This window comes from Neolamprologus brichardi, chromosome 16, assembly GCF_056152115.1.
Source record: "Neolamprologus brichardi isolate AB-2024 chromosome 16, ASM5615211v1, whole genome shotgun sequence".
Taxonomy (NCBI): domain Eukaryota; kingdom Metazoa; phylum Chordata; class Actinopteri; order Cichliformes; family Cichlidae; genus Neolamprologus; species Neolamprologus brichardi.
The window spans coordinates 25,549,536-25,572,555 of record NC_142119.1 but is presented as its reverse complement, the minus strand read 5'-3'; the positions used below and the strand labels follow the sequence as shown (position 1 = coordinate 25,572,555).

The 23,020-nt window shown below is 39.0% G+C and overlaps 1 protein-coding gene across 4 annotated transcripts; it reads right to left on the bottom strand.

Annotated features, from left to right (window-relative positions):
• Positions 1-132: 132 nt before the first annotated feature.
• cobll1b (cordon-bleu WH2 repeat protein-like 1b) lies at positions 133-22,307 on the bottom strand. Of its 4 annotated transcripts, XM_006788523.2 has the most exons (14): positions 21,889-22,307; positions 21,574-21,654; positions 9,521-9,709; positions 7,575-7,779; positions 7,264-7,489; positions 7,067-7,111; positions 6,872-6,966; positions 6,455-6,691; positions 6,196-6,325; positions 4,050-4,257; positions 3,880-3,965; positions 2,356-3,752; positions 701-844; positions 133-619 (listed from the first exon to the last, which is right to left on the bottom strand). In XM_006788523.2, exons 1-13 carry the CDS (start codon positions 21,927-21,929, stop codon positions 737-739), a joined length of 3,048 nt encoding a protein of 1,015 aa, XP_006788586.2. In that variant the 5' UTR covers positions 21,930-22,307; the 3' UTR covers positions 133-619; positions 701-736. The 4 variants fall into 4 exon arrangements, with proteins under 4 accessions (XP_006788586.2, XP_006788587.2, XP_035762638.2 ...); XM_006788524.2 differs by lacking the exon at positions 21,574-21,654; XM_035906745.2 differs by lacking the exon at positions 21,889-22,307 and having other exon boundaries at positions 21,574-21,864.
• Positions 22,308-23,020: the final 713 nt, after the last annotated feature.

Genomic DNA, 23,020 nt, shown 5'->3' with positions numbered 1-23,020 from the left:
CTGCTTTAAGTCATGAAGTGGGATCCGGTTTTACCTGTTGTGAGCGAGTGACTGTTTTCAGTCGGATCCAATTTCGCTCTGCATCATGTGTGCAGAAATCAAAGCAATGATTATAATAATAAAGGCAACCAGCTTGATAAAAGCTTTATTCATAACACTGCTTGCCAATGACAATAAGTGTACTGTACACATCAGTGTCTTTCTGCATATAGATTAAACAAAACTCTGTAATACTTAAATATAGACAGGTCAGTCCTGGTCTAAACATCCAGTATTATTTAGATAATATATTTTCTTAATAAACCCAATAATATTACAACTCAGGAAATCACTAATAATTTATAGAATTGTTCTTATTTATCATCTCTGAGCACTCGAGTGAAAACAAAATAAAAATAGAATCATTAAAATGTGCAGCCGGGGTTATATTGCTTAATGATGTGAGAAAATAAACCAAAATTTAGCAATTGTTAATGAACAAAATATGTGATTTTATGTATGCTGTTGGAAACTACTAAAAAAAAATTAAAAAAAAAAAAAAGGGGGGGGGGGACTTTCTTCTTCTTTGTCCTGGGATAAAGGGCTCCAGAGAAGTCAAAGCAGGCAGGACAAGTTTCTCCTGAAAGAGAAAAATATGTTTCATTCAAGTGTTGTGGAAACATTCAAGAACTTCTATTGTCAAGTGTTGGATTCTGCTTACTGTAAATGACATGCAGTCAGAAGAATTAAGGCACTGCTATGGACCGGACTCTCCCGTTTGAACATTGTCACTGTTAGATGGCGGTTCATCCTCTTCGCTCTGTAAGGTAGAGCCATTGCTATCCACCTCGCTATGTTCACAGTCCTGTAATGCACAGAAAAGAAACAAAGTGCAATCACTGGAGACTTGCTATTTCAGACAATATAAAAGAGCTAAAAGACGGCAATATCTTTTAAGGTATTTCCTTAAGATGTGGGCTACAAGTGGGATTTGTTGTAGAGAGGGAAAAAGGATCGTCCCTACACAGTATAATACAAAAAAAGTCATACCAGCCATTATGTCTTTTAAGTATAGCTATATACATCGTTGAAGAAAGAAAGCACACAACACTGCACCATTAAAATGTGGACCATTTCCTGAGGGCTTGAAATTGTTACATGTTTCACTGAGTTGAAAGCAGAGTGACACAAAAGTAGAATTAACCTTGATTTTTCATCTACGTAGCACAATAGTCCTTTTTTTCTACTACACTATTACTATTTAGTATTACCTATTGAGAAAAGTTAAAGATTAAAAAGGAATTCACAACTTAACTCTGTTCAGGATGCATAATCTGATTTGTGAATTAATAGCAATATATCCAAACATTTCTATCATGTGGCATGCAAAAAACAAATAAATGTATTAAATGTATTTATTTATTTACTTTGTTATTTGCCTAATAAATAATTTTTTTAATTTTAAACTAAACTTGAAAGTTTTTGACAGATTTCTAGGATGCTTTCCTATTTTTTTATGAAAGGCAGAAAAATAAATTTGTTAGTTACATACTGGTTAGTATTAACTGATTATTTGTGCTTTTAATGTACTGGGAGTGACAAACAAACCAAATTCTATATTTGTTGCTCAGTTATTAGAAAATTGTTGTCTTAGGCCACAGTTACAAATCACACTGATGAAAACTCAGACAGCATGCGGTTATGAAACATGCAGTCTCATCATGTCCACAACATCCCGCACAAATAATTAAGAAACCGTAAAGTGGCTTGAATTGTTTAGTTATTCATTGCCAGTGGATTGCGCCCCTCACTCATCCTCGTCTCGCTCACAGCTTCTCTTATCATTTCCTGAAATTAACTATTAACATACAAAATGCTACACCACAACCTTACTGATCTTTAATTTCAACAGGACAAGATAAACATTCAGTCAGGTAAAAACACGCAAATCCCTATGCTTTGCCTTTAAAGGCTTTGGGAATATAGCAGGTAATCTATATTAAAACCAAAATTGAGTTTTAAAAATGGGTCACATGAACTATATAACAGTATTCCATTATTCATCAGAGGTTATAATATTTCTGAGACTCCCCACGGGCCAAAGCGTAACTGCCTTACACAATACCAAACCAAAAAGCCCAACAGCATTTGGAAAACAATATTGTTATAAGACGAATGTCTTGACACTCTTGTCTACATCTGTAAACCTCTTAGGGAAAACCAAGTGGATGTGTTAACCATCATAAAGGAGGCTATATGTAGTATAAACAAGCTACAAATAATAACTGTAGTCACATAAGTAGATGATAAACTTATTTTACTTCAACTTTTTACTTACATATTTTAATGTCAGTGTGAAGCACTATGAACACTAACCTTGAGTTTAGATAACTGCTTTGACTCTGTGACAGATGAGAGACTTTGAGTTGGAGAGACAGGTGGTAACACGGGTGAGAGAGGTGGCTTTGGCCGATAGGTAACAGAATGACTCCTTTTCACAGCCGAGGACACTGCCTGAGCAAAGCGGGACGGGGTGGCAGGAGAATAAGGCCTGGGTGCTGCAAAGCTTCGAAATTTTTCCAAGCTTAGCCCAGTGCTTGGCTCTCTAGCTGGCAGACTACTTTGCCTTGTCATTCTCATGAGGGGCACATTCTTGTTGACCTGTTTAGGGCTCAGCTGAATATTAGCGGCCCCTGTTGTCTCCTCGTCACACTGCGCAGGAGGAGGAAGAGGAGGGGGTGGTAAGCTTGCTCTTTCTGCACTTCCTTGAACTTCCCTCAGGCCAGAGCTAGAGTTAGCGCCAAGACTCTTCTCTGCTGCTGAAGTTACATAATACCCAGGTGTTTTTTTGTGCTGTGACAAGCGGAAAGAAGCAGGCTTAGGTTTCGTTGCAGGTGGAATTTTCATTTCCTTGACCTCTGCTGGGGACCCAGCTGGAGATGCCCCAACTGAGGATGACACCTTGTCTGTGTTACATAAACTTGTCGGTGATGATACCTGTTCCTCGGGTATACCTCCATTAACAGTGTGTTGATTAGTAGCAGTGTTAGGCAGTCCATCTTCCCTGTGTAAAGTAGAATGCGGCTCACTTTTTTCCTTTGAGACTTCCTGTTCCATCTGTCTTGTGCTTTCATCTGAATGAGCAGAACCAGTATTGAGTACCTGTTGTGAGGCTTCAGTAGGCGTCTCCAGTGTCAATGCAACTTCAAAATATCTCTGTTTCTCCTGAGATTTCGGAGGCACAATAGTGTACGTCGTCATCCCCACCTTGGGGATGTAGTCCCTTGTAAGTTCGTTGGAAGGCTTAGGCTTTGGCTCAGAGTCTGTGGCATACATAGGTGGCACTTTTGCTGTGACGGGGGCACTTGGTGTTGAATCTTGGCGTAATGAGGTCTCCGACGTGGGGGGTAATGCTTGCTCAAGCTCAGGAGGTCCCAGATCCTCCGTCAAAGTGGCCATATCTTTCTTCCCAGGTGATTCACAGACGGGGGCAATTGCTGGTGAGAAATCTTCGTCCACGTGTTCTGGCGGGGGCACGGGGAGCTGTGTGAAATTTGATTGCACTTGAGCATCTTCTCCAGTGGAGCATGATGTGCTGGTGGCCACCGAATTCTCCCTGAGGCTTTCAGCGTTTGCTTGAAAAGAGGCCTGTGTCTCCGCATCCAGCATTACAGGCGGTGGGAGGCTGCTAGTTGTAGTACTGCATTCTGTTTCAACACTGTGAGTTGCAGACTCCTGACAGATGGAATTTTCAACTTGAAGTGGGACACAATCTGTAGAAAAGGGAGAATTTTTCATGTGAAACAGGCATTTTGACCTTCTTTAAGAGCAGACTTGCTTAATTAAGGCAAAATGCAGAAAAAAAAAAAAGTAGAAAACAATATTGCAGTGCAAACCCACTAGTATCTGCCAGTTCAGATGAGTCTGCGCCATCAGTTTTCCTCACAGTCTGAGTTACAGAATCATTCACTGTGCTCTGCTGTTGACTGGGAAAATAAAACAAAGAATTAAAGGTATTGCTAATGCAAACATGTCAGACTTGAGTTTCATTACTAGAGTTCATTTCGTACTTGCCATCTGAAGACAGATCAGGGGACTGATCTTCCACTGACATCATGCTCTGTATCTCAACATCTGGGGACGGGGAATGTGGTGAAACATCAGATGACGTGTTCAGGCTGTCGTCTACTCCTTGCATTTTACTAGCAGTTGCAGACATTACAGATGCAGTCATCTCCTCTTGCTCCCTTATTTCTTCCAGTCTGTGAGCAGCATCACCTGTTGATAAAAAGCAAGGTCAGTCAAAGGCCTATTCTAATACAGAAAGGACTCTAGTAGCGTATCCAACATCACATATTTATAAAACAATATTTGGCTGTAAATTACACACAATTTTTAATACAACTAATGCTATTATAAACTAAATATGCCACAAGGAAGGTGCCAAGTTTCTAATTCAGTGGTTCTTAACCTGGGTTCGATCGAACCCTAGGGGTTCGGTGAGTCGATCTCAGGGGTTCGGCAGAACCTCCGCCGTGACATGCACGGCTCATTTTGTGCACCAGTAAAAAACATATATATGTCTTGAATTTGAAAAAAATCTTATTTTATTTTTCACTAAAGAGGGGTTCAGTGAATGTGCATATGAAAATGGTGGGGTTCGGTACCTCCAAAAAGGTTAAGAACCACTGTTCTAATTTAAATGGTTCTGATAAATAAACTCCACTGAACGATCCTTTACACTTCATTCTCCCTTCTCCAGTTCCTAATTTAGCGCTACGGGAAGCACTCGCACAGGGGCACTGAGCAAAAGGAATTTCAAGGCCATTTAAACAAAGCTTACTGTTCTCAGCCTCTGATCTCAGCAGCCACTGAGCCACACTAAGCTACACAGCAGACGACCTCTCTCTCTGTGAAGTTGGGAAAGCTGGGAAAGATCAAGAGCAACCAGTGGATGAAATGATAAAATGTTAAGAAGGAGAAAGCAGTGACGGTGCATTCTGTAACTGTGAGTTATGACTGGGGGATAAGTGACGAGTGAAGGGATTTTGGATAATAATAATAAAAAGAAGGAGTTCTGGGACTTTTTAACATCAAAGTAAAAGTAAAGAAAACAAAAAGAATCACAAAGACAGCAACTTAAAAAGGATAGACATCAAAGGAAACCACAATCTATTAAGACATAGAGGACACTAGTTTTGTTTTTTATCAGAACACACTATAGTTCATGGCGCTTAAAACATTTGAAAAACCTTGGACTTATTCACACAAACCCTGTAAACAGATTTCAGGATTTCCTATTAATTAGCTAAAATGAGTTCACTGAAATAAAGCAATGCGGTGAAAAGATGGTCTGCCTGAACACGGTTTCTACCATGCAGTTTTAGTGGTCTGAGCATCCCAATATACTTTGCACTTGACAGATAGAAAGCTTACTTTAATAAAAGCACACCACTAGATATCACCAAAATATGGAAGCTAGAAAATAAGCTGTGATCTTCGTTCTGTCTTTATAGCTGAAGAATATAAGCCAGCCTTTTTTTTCCCTTAACGTCAAATAACAATATTTTTAGGTTTTGCTTTAAATTGATCTATATACAGGACGGGCGGAGTTTCCCCTCACAGGACAAATACAGCAAAGGTTCACTGTGTCTACACAATCGCAGGAAAGTATTTCTCAACCAAGAGAAAAAAAATGTTAAAGAATTCAAAACCTGCAGAGATTTGGAAAATAAGAAAAAGCTTCCTTGTGTATTTTCAAAATATACATGCTTTGATATTTTCAAAAAGGAATTTATAGGTGTTTGAGGACAAAATACTAAACATAGTCAGGAAAACAGGGAGAATAAGCTCAAGAGCAAAAACACTAAACCACAGTAGAAGGGCAGAGAATGTGCAAGCAACACCATGCTGGCACAAACTCTTGTTCACAAATGAAAAATAAGACATGCCAAAAGAGCCACTTTTAGTGTGTAATTGTGCATGCTTTGAGCAGTGCATACAGAGGTTCTCGGGCTGTAAAATGAAGCACTTTGCAATTAACACCACTAGGAGGCACACAAACCAAATGAACAAAAAACAAGCTTTAGCAAAATTCACTGTTGAGCCCTTTGCACACATGCCAAAATGTCACAGATTTAATCCAAATCTACACTACAAAGTCACTTTTATTTATTTTTCATTATCACTCAATGTAATGTAAATAAAAGACCAAACCTTGCACATTTTCATCTGGAAAAACAGGTTCTTGAGCAACTGCACTTGGAGATGCAGGAGGAGGCGGCGCCTTGCGTTTGGTTCTCTTCAGTGAAGACTCTGCTGACGACCCGCGACTCAGGCCACACACCTACATAAAAAACATTTTTGTTTTAATCAGCGCCCAAAAATAAAAGACGTCGCCTTTTATCTTGTCATTTTCAAATTTTGTCAGAGGTTTGCTCAGATATCAGACACACCATGTTAACAGTGGCCTCACCTGATCACCGTACAGTCGAACATTCGGTTCAGAGTAGAGCCTCTGGCGAGTCCTAGGGTCAGAGGTGCAGCCCTGAGATACGAGGATCGGAGGCTGGGGTGCACGCCTCTTCTTTGGCGCATCAGTCGAGATTGTCGGAGAGCCGAGCGGAGACGAGTTGGAGCTGGGCAAAGCCATACTGAGTGGTCGAGGCTTGCTCACGAGAACAGGAGAAGCTGGGGCACTGGCTGTCGTTGGCTTTAAAGAACAAACATCCAATCAGAACATGATAAGAAACCTATTTCCAAACAACACAGTGAACATTAACTAATAGCAAACCAAAGTAAACAAACCTCCCTCTAAAGATTTCAATGTACTTTGAGATACAGCAACATCCCAATTAGTAAAATTAAGATACTTTTTCTGAGTCACATTTACCTGGTCAGATTTTTTCTTGCTTTTTCTGAACACGCCAAAGAGGCCTTTATTTTCCTTTTCTTTTTGAGTTTTATCTTTGCCTGGTGTGACTGTTCCTGAGAAACAAAGAACAACCCCCCAAAAACATGCTGTTGTAAAAACAGAGAGAAATGTGATGACTCTGTTGGTGGCGGTCATGTGGTGAAACTACAATACCTGCATAAGTCGGTGAGCCTGGACTCACAGGCGTAGCAGGTTGTGCTGTCGAGTCAAAAAGCATGAGGTTTAGTGCAGAACGTGAAACACACAACAATGACACACAACAAGCAAGCTGGAGAGGTAGAGTAAGAAACACATGGGATAGCCAATATGCAAAACCAGTGAGTTTGGCCTTTTACTATATTAGCACTCACCTTGTGTGTCTCTTGCATAAACCTCCCGTATTGCATAATCATTAAGAGAATTGGACAAGTTTAAAGGGGTCCTTGATTGGACATCTTTCAACAGGATTGTTGTCTCTACGTCAAATTCGCATTTCTCACAGATTGCTGGTAATAGTTCAGCAAGGGGGACTCGAGGATTTACTCGCAATATAGTTTTCTGGGTCTTTTTGTAGTTTATCACCATCCGAACAGTTGCCTGGAGAACACAGAAGGAGACAGGTTGATAATCTGTTGTGGTGTTTACTGTGTGTGAGACTATAACGTTCAATGTATTCATGTACCTCGGGCATCTGAGGACCTGTCTTCTTATTTTTATCCTCCCCTTTAGGTTTAAGTATGATCTTCTCTGCATCTAAAGTTCCTATGAGAGCATTGGGTTTGAGCTTAATGTTGTTCTTGTTGGAAGTAACCAGTTCTAAAGTGTGACTTGAGGGGTTCAAGCGATACTTTGCACAAAGTGTCACCAGGAGATCCATTAGGGGTTCGCTGAAAGATACACAGAAATAGATATGTATGATTAGTTCAGCATAAGGAAAAGGAGACATATCATAAAGAAGTAAATGAAAGTTCATTTGAAAAAATGTGACATAAAGTCTCAAAAAAAAGTAATGAAAACTATTTTTAAATCAATTTTTTTTCACTGTAAGTCCTTCATGTTGTTTCTAGAAAAATTGCTTTAAAAAAATATCAGCAAAAACATTAAAAAAAAAAAAGGTTGAAACTTTAAATCCCTTATTGAAAATGTTACTAAAATTTGAAGATGATCATCTAATAGTCTGTTTACCACGGCAGAATCAAATCATCCATGTAGAAAAATAAACAAACAAACAACAAAACTTATGTCACGCAGTGATAGAACTGATTAAAAAGCTGCAAGGAACAGTGCAATGCAGAAATACGGGGATTTAAGTCAGCAACAGCCATGCAACATTGTAGCTTTACTGACACTGTCAATATTGTCGCAATGTAACAATGTATCTTGAAAATAACCTCTGTTGTGTAGCAACTCTAAAGAGGCTTAGACACAGGAAAAAAAGGTCAATTTAATCTGATCACACGGGATTAGTTTTAGCCATTTCTCAACACACAGTGCAAAGTGCAAAAGATAACTCTGAAAGAATATTTATAAACTGTGTGCATTGTGAGAAAGATAGTGGAAAGATAGTGATAGCTTAAGTAAACGCTTGACTAAAAGTTTGACACACATGTGATTACAATCATGCAAGTCAGACTTAAGAGTCTGAATTTAGGTGTATTTAAATGCTGCATGGTGCTATTCAATACTAACTCACCCAGGACCACAAAACTACACTTTTGAGAAAAAAAAATTACATTAATGCAAAAAATTAATGAGGAAACACTGTATCTTAATTTAACTGGACAAAACAGGATCATTTATATTTACATGAAGATTGTATTTCTTTCTCGCAACCAAACTTTCAGTCACAGAGCTCACTTTTTAAAATAGTCCAATGATGATTTGAATTTCCAATTTTTAGGAAAGAGTTAATACTCACTGAAGGATGTAAAAACCTCATCAAAAAAATCATCATTTAATAATTTTACAAAACAGGTAAGTTTTTGGTAAGTGGATTTGTATATTGCTTTTCTACTCTGGCTGAGTACTTTTGTAATGTAGTACTTCTATTCACCAATGATTTCCATTTGGTAGGCATTTGCACTCTTTTGACTTCATGGGTTTGGATCTCAAGGCAATACCTATTGAGTCAGTTTTTTTATTGGGTTCTAGAAATTTGCAAGTTACAGCTTGCAATGCTGCCGTTTGTTTCTAATTAGATGATGTCATCTTGTTCCATGTATCTGCACAAAATCTCATCTCATTTTATTAGCTCAGCACGCATACGGCACATCGTTTCGCAATTTTAATTTAATCTTTTTTTTTTTTTAATGAATTTCTCACATAATTGCCTACAGGCATTAGTAAACCATGCAGTATGCAAACAAACAACACTCCAGTACATTGAGTTAATCCAGACTGATGTCTGAATAAAAATAAAGAGACACAAACATGCCGTCTTAAACCACAACCTGCAGCTATCCCACCTGTTTGACTCATGGACTTCATGCACTGACTTAGTTTACATCAGTGTCACGATTTAGTGCTTAATGTTTCGAGTATTAACACACACCACGTGGAAGCAAATAACAGAAATCATCCTTTCCACGCACACTAAGTATATACACATATAGATTAAGTGATCTGTACCTTCCATTAACTATGGCCGTTTTTTCCACTCCACCAGGCAGAACCACGGTCAGAGAGAGTTCTTTATCAATAAGGTTCTCCTTCTGGTCCATCTTTAAATAAGGGTTTGCTGGGTACCGCTGGGAGAAACCTGGGGACTCCAGCCTCTTTAATCCAGGCGGGGATGGTGCTTTGCTTTTGGTCGACACCCTGAAGTTGGAAAAGAAACAGTAAATTATTTTCAGGATGGCTTCGTTATTCATAAAAAGTCTGGCTTTTGCTCTGACAAAGCCAGACAAATGAACATAGAGTTTACTGGGGTTGCTTTCCCTACTTGCGTGTGCATTATAAGAAATGTCATTAAATGGTTTCTGGGACTTCAGACAATATTCTGATTGAAAATCAAAATGCACTAGACAGAATGAAAGAAATCCTTTCTTCCTCAGGTTTTCCCAAAGCAATGAGGGTAATACATGAAAGAGATCAAGTTCACTTTGCAAACAAGTCACAAGACAACCAAGTGGACAGATTTACTCATTGAGCCTGAAGAAATGGCTCTGAATGGACAGACATGTGAGAGACTGATAAAAAGATCCAAGCTACAGAGCTCAATTTCAGTCACAAAAAACATGCAAGGGCAAATGTAGTTTTATAGTGAAGTGCTGTTCCGTGTGTACAAGACTGTGCATTAGTGTACAGCACTTGGTACAGTTAGAAAATTTCTCTCCAATGTGTGCAAATATGACAAACACAATTTGAGTGTTTGTCAAGGCTCAACATTCCTGAAAACTGTGTAAATAAAGTGTGGTAGAGAGCAGTAGCAGTCATCTGAGCTTTACAGGCTGATCTGGCTGCCACACACCCACATACACACACCTTTTATTCAAAGACTTTCTGTCAGCTGGCCATCTGTTAGACATATTTAAAACATCTGTGACAAGTAGAATTTCAAATAATGACACTGTTTCCACAAAGCTTTTGACTATAAATTAACATGTTTTGATTTGATTCGTCATTATAAGGTTTAAAGATTAACTGTAACACATTTTGTTTTGTATTGCCTTTTTTCTGAAGAAAAAACAGCGGATGCTGTCATAAGAAAGTCGAATAAACAGCACATCCAATCAGTGAGTCAGTCAAGATTCACTAACTTTAGAAACTTTCAGGTGTCATTTTTTTATTCAGTTGGCGTAAGCGTAGATTAACACAAAGTCCTGCAGACCAAGCGCTGTGAATTACAGCCTGCAAAGTCTTACGTGGGGGCACGTCTTATTCAAACAAAGGAATCTGAGCAATGCAAGGTCACTTGCTCCACTCAGCCGAGTCTACCAAAGGACTATTAGTATCGCTCTGGGGGTGGATGTCCTTAAACACTATGACATTTATATACACCACAAACACACACATTTACAAAAAGAAAAAAGAAAAAGAAAAATACAAGAGTAATGATACTCTTCAGACACTAAATCATAAAGTAACATATAGGACTTTACTTATACTAAATTGTATATTATGAAGTGCAGAATCTTTAGAATGAAATTTTAAAAAGAATACATTGAAAATGAAACATGCTAATAAACAGCGCTGAAAACATATGCTATATGACTATGATTATGAGCCTACTGTTCTAAGACTGGGAAGCTGGAAAAATGCATCTGCAGCCAGGGGCTAAGAAAACTAATTTTTAATATAGTAGATACCAAGACCTCCAGGACTGATGACTGAAAATATTCCAAGTTTACAGAATCCTGCGTATGCCTGCTATGTGGTGTTGCTCAAATTCTCCAGTTATCAAAATTGCCACAATGCACTGTAAAAAGAAATCAGCAAGTGATGGTTACTGACAAAATGGCTGATAGGAGAAGCTTGCCTTCAAGGCTTCCAGGCAGGAAGATTCCTTTTCTTTTATATTATTCTTGGTTTTCAGCTGCAGTTGTGTTAGGTTTAGGAAAAGATCATGATTTGGGTTGAAACACACCCTTTAAACAATGCTTATCACCCCCCAGAGAGCCTGCCTGGCATGAAAGCCTTCAAGGCAAACTTCTCCCATGTGCAAAAACCCTACCATCACAGTGAGTGCTTTTGAAAACTGACAACACATTGCATGGTTTACTAGTGAATACTGCGCAGCATTTACACCATTACTGTTTAATAGTTCCATACACTTGACAGGATGTATTACCTTTAAAACTGAAAGGAACAAATAAATTCTGAGTGAACAAAACAAGACGGTCAACTGCATACCTCACTCAAATCAATGTTGGTTTCAGCACTGAAACCAACATCCATAATGTAATCCATTAGTTTGTGTGCAAAGTCCTTTTCTGACCTCTTGGGATTGCTAACCAATTTCAAACTTGTAATTTACTTAATCAAATACATTATTAAAATATAACCTTGAGATAATGCCAATCAAAGTCTATCTTATTCAAGTATGTTGTGTCGTTATTTAGTCTTAGCATTGCTGTCAATGTACAGTGTGTATAATGAGAGAGAAAAAAAAAAAGCTCCCTTGTGCATCATCACTAAACAGCTATTTTATGTCCTGTTAGATATCTCCACCACCGCTTTGCCTCTTAAATCTTCAGCTGATTCAGTTACTGTAACAGTTTGTACCTATATCAGACTTATTAAAACTTTGTCCATTAGAAAGTTGTGCACATATAGACTTCACATTAAGGCCAAATTTGTACTTAAGAGAATACCATAACAGTAAATCCTCTCAAATATAGTTTTAGAGCAGGGGTGGGCAACTCCAGGCCTCGAGGGCCGATGTACTACAGGTTTTAGGTGTGTCCTTGAACCAACACAGCTGATTTAAATGGCTAAATGACCTCCTCAACATTTCCTGAAGTTCTTCAGAGGACTGGTAATGAACTAATCATGTGATTCAGGTGTGCTGACCAAGCGTGATATCTAAAACCTGCAGGACACCGGCCCTCGAGGACTGGAGTTGCCCACCACTGTTTTAGAGTCTTGAAATAAACATGTGATCTGCACTTCAACCAGACTTGAATACCATCGTCTAACTTGCTTTCACAATACACATCTGAAAATGTTAACATCTAAGTAGGCAAAGGGCCTTTTTAACAACACAGTGAAAGAGTTTGGCAATGCTGTGACATTAAGTTCTCTTGCTGTCCTGACTTTGCTTGTCTTTCCACAACACACATTTAACTGCACTGAATTACATTGATGTCATCATGTTCAACAAATAAAATCTGGAAAAACCTGTTCCAGTGACTATGCAGCCTTTTAAAATCCATAGACCAGAGCACAGAAAGAAATCCATCTTAAGTAAGAACCAAATTATATTTACTTTTTTACACTTTTAGACCTCTTCTACTTTGAGAAAAGAAAAAGGGTTTACTAAATTAAGTGTTTGACCTTTGACCAAAATTCCTATTAGAAAACAACAATGCATCAGTCTTATATTAGAATGATTAAATTAAAAGCTACAATGTCTTCAAATGTTTTAATCACTGACTGTTTGGATTTTAACCAGACAAATCAATACAGTTCAAAGTTCAGAGGCGTAGTCTGCTGATTAGCTTTGTGTTGACACCATTTTTCTAAACACGCTCATCCTCCCCATCTTTGTGTGTTTGGTCACATTAGAATTGTGATTTTGTTGTGAGTAAATCTCCGGTAATTGTACAAATTTGCCACGTACACCAGTCCCTCTGCATGTTTCTAAACTGACAGGTACATGCGTCGCAGTGGAGGCAAGCTGTCGCTTTTGCAGCACCTGGAGCAAAAGCATTTGTCACACTCCTTTTGCATGAATATTGCCATTTTTACTTTGGGTTTTGCAGGACGAAGAGCAGTAATGAACAGTGTTAGATAAAAAATAATAAGCAGGCTACAAAGATGGTCCCGGATCACCACGTATAACTCAGGAAATCCCTACAAATGACAATAGAAATTCTAGACAAACAGACATTCACGCTGTTCTCTGCTCTGTGTACAAAGTGCTGATTCCATTAGTTGGGGTTGGGCAAAACATTTGCAGGATATCTAAACCTTTTTTAGATACCCTGTAAATGAATCCAATAGCAAGATAACTAGTTTTACTCATATGCCTTGTTCAGTGGAAAAAATGCATCATGTGATATTTGACTGAATGCTCCAAACAGAAGCAATTAATAAACCCCTATGGAAAAATACACAACAGCTTTGCATCGGTTCCAGAGTCAGCTCGGTTTATACAGCTGTGTCATCAGTGATCTTTATCATCACATATTAGGCAGGTGACAAACTCAAGACACACAAGCTGGTTGGTTTGTGCCATCCCAGCCTGTGTTGATGAGTGGCTGAATGAGACGGAAACATGTTGAAGCTTGACTGTGCTGTTTCATTTACAGGTTTCTCTGGGAGGTCCAGCACTCAAAAACAAGCCCATTTAGCATCTGAGAACAAGCTTAATGGACATGATCACAGACTACCAGGAAATGATAGAAACCTGTTGCTGCTGTGCCATGTCTTCTACTTTATCATAAGATAGTCTTGTAAACTTTAACAGCAAAAGCAAATGAACTGGACAGACAGACACGTGGCAAATTCAAATAAATAACAACACAAACTATCTTAATGAGGTGTAGGCCACCATCTGCCACTAATAACACAAACTAATTCTTCCTTGGCTTTGACTCTGAGTTTCTTGATCTCCACTGACAGGATAATCTGTCATTTGGTGTTGTGATGACAGTGTTGGTGAAGAAGAAGTTGAAAAAGTTGAAAATCTCCCATTGTTCAACTAGGTTTTTATCTGGGGATTTGGAGAGTCATAGCACATGATTCACTCATTCATACTCATCAAACTATTCAGTGCCTGCCCAAGGGATGGACACGCACTTATCTTAGAAGAAATCACTCCCATTTGGCAGTCTTTCTAATATAATATAAAAAGGTAATCACTCAAAACTCATTTTTTACTGACTTACAGTACAATACAGTCTTCAAGCATAATAAAGTCATCAAAACCCCTCAAAGGTTTCCAGTTCTCCGGTTTAATATGTCAATAACAGACATAAAAAGTTACGGTTAAGAGGTCTTTTTGCCATGTTTCACACAAGATATCTGGTGCTAGATCACAGGAAAGATACATACATTTATATCTCCTTGATTAGATTTGGGAAAACAATAAAGAGAGATGTAAGCATAGAATAAAATCTTAATTAAATCTGTCATGCAAGTGCTTCTACAAATTGTTCTGCATGTCATGTATGGAAAATATTTTTAAAAAAACAGACATCAGATGAGAAAGATAGTGTATATAGACACTTAGCTGTGCTTTACAATAAACAGCCAAACATGAAAAACATAATCTGACCATCAGCAGGAGCAAACCAAAGGATATCCAGATTCCCCACATACCATACATGCTAGGCCACACTTTTACCAGGAAAAACGTGTAATTGCATATGTATATTTGTTTTCTACTAAAGTCAGTTAAATGGAAGAAGGATCAAATAGGACTAACTCTGAAGAAACTAAACCAAGAATAATCTAAACAAACACACAAAAATGTATAATGATAATACTAATGAAAATAATAATAAAAGACTACTGTGCTGTACTAGCAGCTGCTGGGTAGCTGGATGGCCCCTTAGGGAATGATGGGTTCATGCACGAGGAAGCAAACAGTTTCTCTTTTTTTTTTTTTTTTTCCCCCTTCTTCTTTTTCATAGAAGCCCTTTGGTCACACTTTCAGACACCACCCTGATTATTTTAAGAAGCAAGAGCAACAATTCAATGCCCCAAAGACCAAAACACCCCAGATCTCTACCAGCAGTAGCTTACTAGCAGTCAAAAGTACAGGCTCAAACATGCCACAATGCAGGAAGTCCCACACACCCTCAACTTCAAGTCAGAACACACATACTGCTAATAGTCTGAATGCAAAAACAGTGAGTACACAAAAGCCTTTCAGGGTCCTCTCCAACGCCCTAAGAACACTTAAGTAGCAGCAGTGTTACGGTGTACAGATAATCACAGACGGAGCAATGAGAAGCAGAAATTAGAAGAGCAGGTGAGAGACCTGCTTTTCCTCTCAGTGTGCCAGCAGTTCATTCCAGGCTCTTACCTCTTCACCTAAAGTTGTTCCCGCTTAAATAACTTCCATTCTGCTGTGTGTCTCCCATGAGTAGTCAGACAGACTAAAATCTAACAGTATAGCTTTAAAGGGCCCACCTTAAAGCCACGCCCAAAGCTGTGACATCAGAAACCTGCCTCCTGTACCGAAATCCTATCAGCCCTCTTGCTGTGCCTCTGAGAGTTTTAGCACTCTCCCAGTGGCCATGAGCAGAAAGGTAAGCAGCTTTGCCTCCCTTGGCAGAATCCGTGGGCGGAGCCAATGGACAGTCTACTGGCACACGCTGCAGCATGTGTGCTCACAGTGGACTTGGTAAATATGCTGAATTGTCATGTGTTTTAATCATGAATGATCTACTCATGATAGCAATGATGCAATTATGGCAGTAAACAAACGAGGGAAGTCAAAGGGATTGCATGCTAATTTATTTTATCTTCTCACTGGGGCTTAAACCCATCCTGGAAATTTTCCTGCTCACTAACTTCCTCAGGTGGAGCTGCTGTGTTTACTTTTCATTAAGGCATTGCCAACTCTTCAAAACCACACCTTACTTCTGCAGAACTGACTCACTCCCAAACCATGTTAGACGAGTTGACAGTTACGCAAAACAATAATGATAGTTCTACTTGATAATCAAAGGTATGAAAATAACATGTACTTTGTAACAGCATGTAGTTCCTCTTCATAAAAACCAAGAAGCCCGGGATTTGGATTGCGTTGAAGCATTAAGTTCTGAAGTTTCACCTAATTTTCATCACTTCAAGAATAAAACTTGAAGTGATGAACACACACTAAGTATACAACACTAGAACTAACAATATTCTAAAATAAATAGAGATTTCCTGTGTTAATTTGCCCCAAACAGTGTGACCAACTTGAAATTCTTTATTTATTTTTAATTTTTTTTTGTTTTATTTAGGAAACCGTACACTGTCTGGTACGGAATACATTTGATTTTCTATTGTGAAATGAGTGCTTATTGCCAGTGCTTTATCAGCAGGTCTACACTTTCACTTTAGAATGTGCAATCCACTCTACAAACACCACCACCAAATACCATCGAATGATAAGGAGGATAAGAAATGAATGGAGATGTTGGTGTGTAGCAGACTGGAAGGACAGAGTTAGGGAGTTAGCAAAAAGATTAGTTGCTGCATCTGAGAATCTCAATCTAATTAGATTATCAATGCATCAATACTCCTACATTTACATAACCCATATACAGTCACACAAGTGATTCTCTTTAAACCCTAACCCATTATGACAAACTTTTTCAACATTCCCCACCCTCATTTCTGCCTTCTTTACTCTATGTTTTGTCTCCCAGTCACTCAAGGACAGCCTAATAGATGTTGGGGCTCCCCCACAGTCAAGCTGTCTGTTGACTGCCACTAAAATATTTCATTACTAGAGAAGGCAAACACAGTGGGCCACCTCTGCAGATGGCGGCTAGGTGACCTAGCCATCACATTCAGTGTCCTCGCCGTGAAGAAAAAATCCCTCCTTAGTAGGGTGGCAGCTCCCCCCATGCTGGATTTTCAGCCAATTTGTTAAAGACGGTCTGATTTATTCCTGCGCACTGCAATCCTAATATAGCCAACCCTGATCTGTTACCTGCAATTTGTGACTTTGAGGTGCACCTTCCTGCACCACCCCATTTTTCAGCCCACATTAAACAGAATCCCTTATCTTCATCCGCTTCATCTCCTCTATTCCCCCTTCACAGAGAAATCATGACAACTGCATTCCCCCATTCAAAAGACCACACCTACACTTACCTCCTTGCTCAAAATATCTTTTTATCACTTGCATAACAATTTTTTATCGCAAAAAAAGTTATAGAGGCACATAGCTGGAGAGGTGGCAGTTCCCAAAGAAAGACAAAACACAGGGCCAGAGCCACAGCTGGTAATTTGGTAAGAGGTCACTCACTGTAAACACAAGCTTTTTAAGGAGGGTCTGGAAAAGCCATTACTTCCTAAGCAATGTGGGATGGAAAGAAATTAGGGGGAAAAAGAGCACATGGACCCTATGAGAACTTGCCACCTCCTATGTGTATCGTTTCTTACTGCAAGCAAAACAAAAACTTGTTCCCACAGCGCTTTTTTATATCACCTGATCTAACTCAAATTCTCCAGTGTCATTAACATAAATTTGCAAACTTCTAAAAATATCTAAAGACCGACCTTGTGACATTATTAGCATTTTGCTGTAGTGTATAATATCCGCTTGTCACAATCTGCCTTAGGCAGTTTGCATGTTCACCCTGTGCCTAATGCTACTGCAGAGCCAGAGTAAGCTTGCGGGTCAGTTAGATAATGACATCTGGGTCCATTCAGTGCGATTTCTCGACATAATTCCAGCAGTGAACTGGACCTGCTATGGTACATTACCCTCACTTTATCACTAAGCAGCTCAAATATTTTCACACCAAACATTGCACCATAACAAAGCCACGGCTATGTAAAGAAAAATATGTGTGCCAACCATAAAAGAAAGAACGCAGAGCTTTTTTTTCAGGTTGTCTGTGTTTAAATGAATATATTTCAATTTAATAAATCTGTCAGAAAGGTGAACATGAAAGAAGTCGACTGGGCTGCCAGGAATTCTTTTCAAGATACACATAATAGCTCCACTCTGGAAACTGCACAGAAAAGATAAGGCCCAGTAATTATTACATCAGTCTCTGTAGATTTCACTAAACACAGATTTATTATTTTTGTTTTTTAAAGGGACACTTTAAATAAAGTTACTTAGCGAGAGCACAAATGTCCCCCTCGAGTCATAATTTTAACTATCACACTGTGTCCTCTTTTCTGAAACAATGCAGCGTTGTTTTCAGTGGGGGAATCTTTCAAAAGCACGGCATGCATTTGATTTTTTGCTGATCACATGAACTGAGACTCTTTACAGCAGGGAGTAAATACACTATGTCTAACTGCAGTTTTTACAAAACCATGCCACAAAAAGCACCACGGCTGGAACAGCCACACTGCCTGGATCCACACTCCAAAGTATTTCAACTTCCTGCTCAGTTTCAGTGTGAATGCCCTCGCTGAAACTGCTTACGTGCTTGTTTGTGTCACGCGGCGGTTCATTAAGTTGCTACACTGTATGTTAGGAGATGATAAGGCTCACAAGAATATCAATTCATTAGCAGTCTGACAACTAGTAAAATTCAACATAGGAACTGTGTAGTGCTTCAATGCGCATATGCATGACAAACATACTGTATGCACAGTGATAGTGCCCTCTAGAGAAATATATCATGGTGTACAACTTCATATTTCCTATTTTACACCTGCCTTTTATTGTTCTGATGCCAGTTTAAGCTTGTCACTGGGAGAATGTCTTGTTAAACAGATCTGCAGTAAACTTAACTCACGCTTGTTGTGATTTGCTGGCCTTTTTCTATATCTCATCTAAACAACACAAACACTGATAATGAAGGTCATGCAAATGAAGGGAAATTGTTCTTTGTGACATAAAATGCCTGAATGTTGTTGGAGATATGTAAAAGTTTCTATTGAGGCCACACAAAGGCCTGATTCATGTGAGGTCACCCTGAATGTTACACAGGCTGAGAGTGGGAGGCATCCAACTGTTATGCCCTGGAAAAGTGCATAAGAGAAACAAAGAGGGGCTATATACAGGCAAGATCTGTGCGCTAAACTCACTTAAACAGGTTGGTGTGAACCTCACCCTTTTAAAACTAGAAAAATATTAGGGTTTTTTTGTTTTGTTTTTTAAGAGAAGAAAAATTTGAACTAATATTCTTGTCTGTTTATTAAGAAGTTTTGCTGGTATTTACGGTCAGTGCGTTGGATTCAGTCTGGTAACAAAGACGAGCCATTCTTCCCTCTTTTCTGGATGATAGCCATTTTGTCTGGTTTAGCCTCTTCAGTCTGAAAGCATCCATGAGATAAAACACCCAGTATTCAAACACACACTAGCTCATTACCCGTAACAGCTTGTCGTTTTCTCATTTTCCTCTTGCTTCATCGCATCTAGTGGGTGGACACCCTTTACCTTGCCGTTTGAGCACACAGAATCTGAGTGGGACTTCTGATGGCACCATGCTGTAGGCCAAATTACAGATTTTTCTAAAAGACGACAGACTTGTTGTCTCTAGGTATAATTTCAACAAAGAAAGGGGGGGGAAAGACTCTAGTCTATTTGAGGCCCTGTGTTTTCTGTACCTTTACTTTGGTCACTGTGTTTCAAATTCCACATGCCTGCATTTTTCAAGGGTCTCAGTTTGATCTGTCAGCCTTGTCATAGTTTTCATCTGTAACTCATGTGAGCAGCTGTGCCCTATGACTGCCTGCACGTCAGGGAAACAGCTGTGGCGATTCACAATACCTTAACTAATTCCAGATTTTATCCCGAGGGAAGCCAGCCATGTGAGATCATGGTTTAAGGTGTGTCCAATTAGTGGGGCCAGCTCCAAGCAGTCCACTGCTGGAGTAGGTAGGAATTAAAAATCCTTCTTACTGGACATAATAGTGATGATTACAGTTAGAAATGGTTTTCAAAACTGTGTTACTGAAATGCTAGAAGAAAGAAACGCTACCTATTGTCAAAATAACATGTGTATGTGCTAGCAACATCTCTGCTGAAAACAAATGACACATAGGTTTTGAGGTCAGTGCAGTCACACATAAATCTTCATGTATGACTGCGTTTCAAAAAGCAAGAAGCAGTGGGTTAAGTCACCCCAATTCTAATAAGCCAGAAATAAGACAGGGAACACATGTCTTCATCTACACCCCAGCAGCTTATGGAGGAGTGTGGTTTACTTTTCCAAATAATATTCAAACCACAGAGAGATTTAGGTAGTCTGCTACTCCCCGTTGCCAAGGAGTGTGGCTGTGCTCTCAGATGACACAATACTTATGAAATATGAATAAAAGTCAGACTGAAAGAGCTGTGTTTTTTTGCTTTTTTTTCAGTGAACTATAATGTGCCAGAATGCTATTTTAACAAATGAGGAAATCACAGTATGCAGGGCAGGACTGGAAACTTTGTATAGCTATCGTGGAAGACTGAATTGGAAACTGTCATATGCTCAAATTCTCCATCTCACCTCTAATTTCAATCTGAAAATCTCGGCAGATCGCCTCTGAATGCCAAAAGAGTGAGGAGCGGCTGTAAAAAAGCTCTGGAAACTCACTCTCCCCTTTTAATGATTCCAACCACTGGAATACAAGCAGCTGACATCATCTCCAAGGCTATGAACCAAAAGCTGATGGGAAATTCCATCCTGTCATATATGCACAGCATTTTTTAACTGCAATTCAAACGTAACAAATCAGTGTTTGCATTACAGAATATCAGTTTCAACCCCAACACACACAAGGGAAAAAAAACCCACACAAAAAATGCCACCAGGCTCATCACAGAGACAGAGGAGGCAGAATGTTTTGCCTGCAAAATAGTTCCCATGACCTCTGCATATGGTCAAGGCAATTTCTCAGTAAAACTCAGAGAGCAGGAAATGAAGAGAGTTCAAAGGTTGAAACATCTACAACAACTGTGACTCTGCTAAGATGCACTGAGTGATAGGAATGTTAGCTGAAAGTTTCTTATGCAGATGCATTAATTTACTGGTTGTTAAAAAACAGCTGGCCATGAGCAGTCAGTTGTTGTCAGAACCCCATTTGCTAGCATTAGGTGGAAGGGTATCACTGTGATATTATATTTCTCCACAATGGATAAACTGATACACAATTCCATGTCATTATTTCAGTCTTTCCTACTTCTGTTTTCTTTATTCATTATTTTTATTATTATTATTAGTTTTTTTGCAGATCAGCACCAAGGAGATTGTTCAGTTAAAAAACAAAAAAACAAAAACAATAATACATGATTAATGGGCATAACACCTCTGCTGGAACACGTTAGATCCTAATGATTTCTGTGTTGGCTGACAGATAAAACAGTTATTACAGCTGGCAATCCAAATGACTGCTCTACATACCTCAAACCAGAGCTCCGTGGATGAGACTGGGATCCATGATCATCCATTACTAAATTCATTGGTTTGACAAACTCTCCCGGACTAGTCAAACACAAACAAAAAGCACAATTCATTTTTAGTGGGAGCGAGCATACTAAACGTTGTACCAGTTTGTCAAACCTGCTGCTTTCAAGTGATGCAATCGGGCAAATACAGAAATATGGGCGAATCCCACATGAGGTCATCAAATTATCATTCGCATGCAGTCGTTTTCCTCCTTTTTTTTTATAAAGAAGATGGCATTATGATTTAAACTGATTACTAATCACGCCTTACCATGAATGCAGCTGGTTTTCTAAGCAGCTTCCAACTTCCATCGGTGTTCAAAAAAAAGTTAACCTTAGTTGTGGAGTCCTACTGTCTCGATAAATGATCCATGACCCCGTTTTGCAGTGCGGTCGTTCATTTTTCTGCGGACCATCCTAGAGTAGTTTATCCTTCTCCGTCCCTCCCTATGAACCACATGCAGTCATATATGTGTGTCTATTGACACAGTGCACAACTCTGCCAACTTTTCTGTGTACATGACGCTGCATCGCAACACTGAAGCGCAAAAACGGGGCGTTTCTCTCATTTGCTCCCTAGTACTAATGTGACTTTCACAATATAACGGCAGCGCATTCAACTTACAACTTGGCATGAACACGTAAACAAACAACCCAGCACGACCATCCCGTAGTAAAATCCACAAGCGTAGCCCGTCAAAAGACTCAAGAAGCCTTGTTGTTTTTTACTTCCTTTTAATAAACGCTTTATTTGTCTGCAGCGACATCATGAGGGTAAATGTGGAAGCCAACAATCCCCCATCCATGCATATCATAAAGTTAAAAGTTCCAGTCTGTTAAAAGTCTGTTAAGTCTTAAAAATAAATAAATAAATAAATACTGTAAAGCGTATCTTGGAAAATATATGGCGTGTTCAGTTTCTGACTGCAAATAACATGAAAAATGTTATTTACCTGAAAAATAAATGAGAGTGAGAAAAGTATTGCATTTAAATCTATGCATTTTCCAAGGCTCGTAAAAACAAACAGACAAACAAACAAACAAAACATAACTACACTCAGGAAGCTACTGAAGTATTTCATAGACGTTGCTTGTCTTCCTTTCTCCAGTCTTCCTGGAGCATTTGGGTGCAAAGCATGGAGCTTCATCTGGAGCTTCATCAGAAGAAGCTCCATGCACACAAACTCAACAAAAAACATTACACATAATGCAAATGTCCATCAAGAATATCAAGAATCCAGTACAGGATTCTTGATATTCTTGACACACTTAGAAAAGAGATCACAGGGCGCTGCATCCATTAAACACAAGAATAACAAACAACAGCACTAAAAAAGCCCATGTTGTTAGGAACGAAAGCAACAAGAGAAATAACAAAATAGAAAAAGATATACCACTCATTA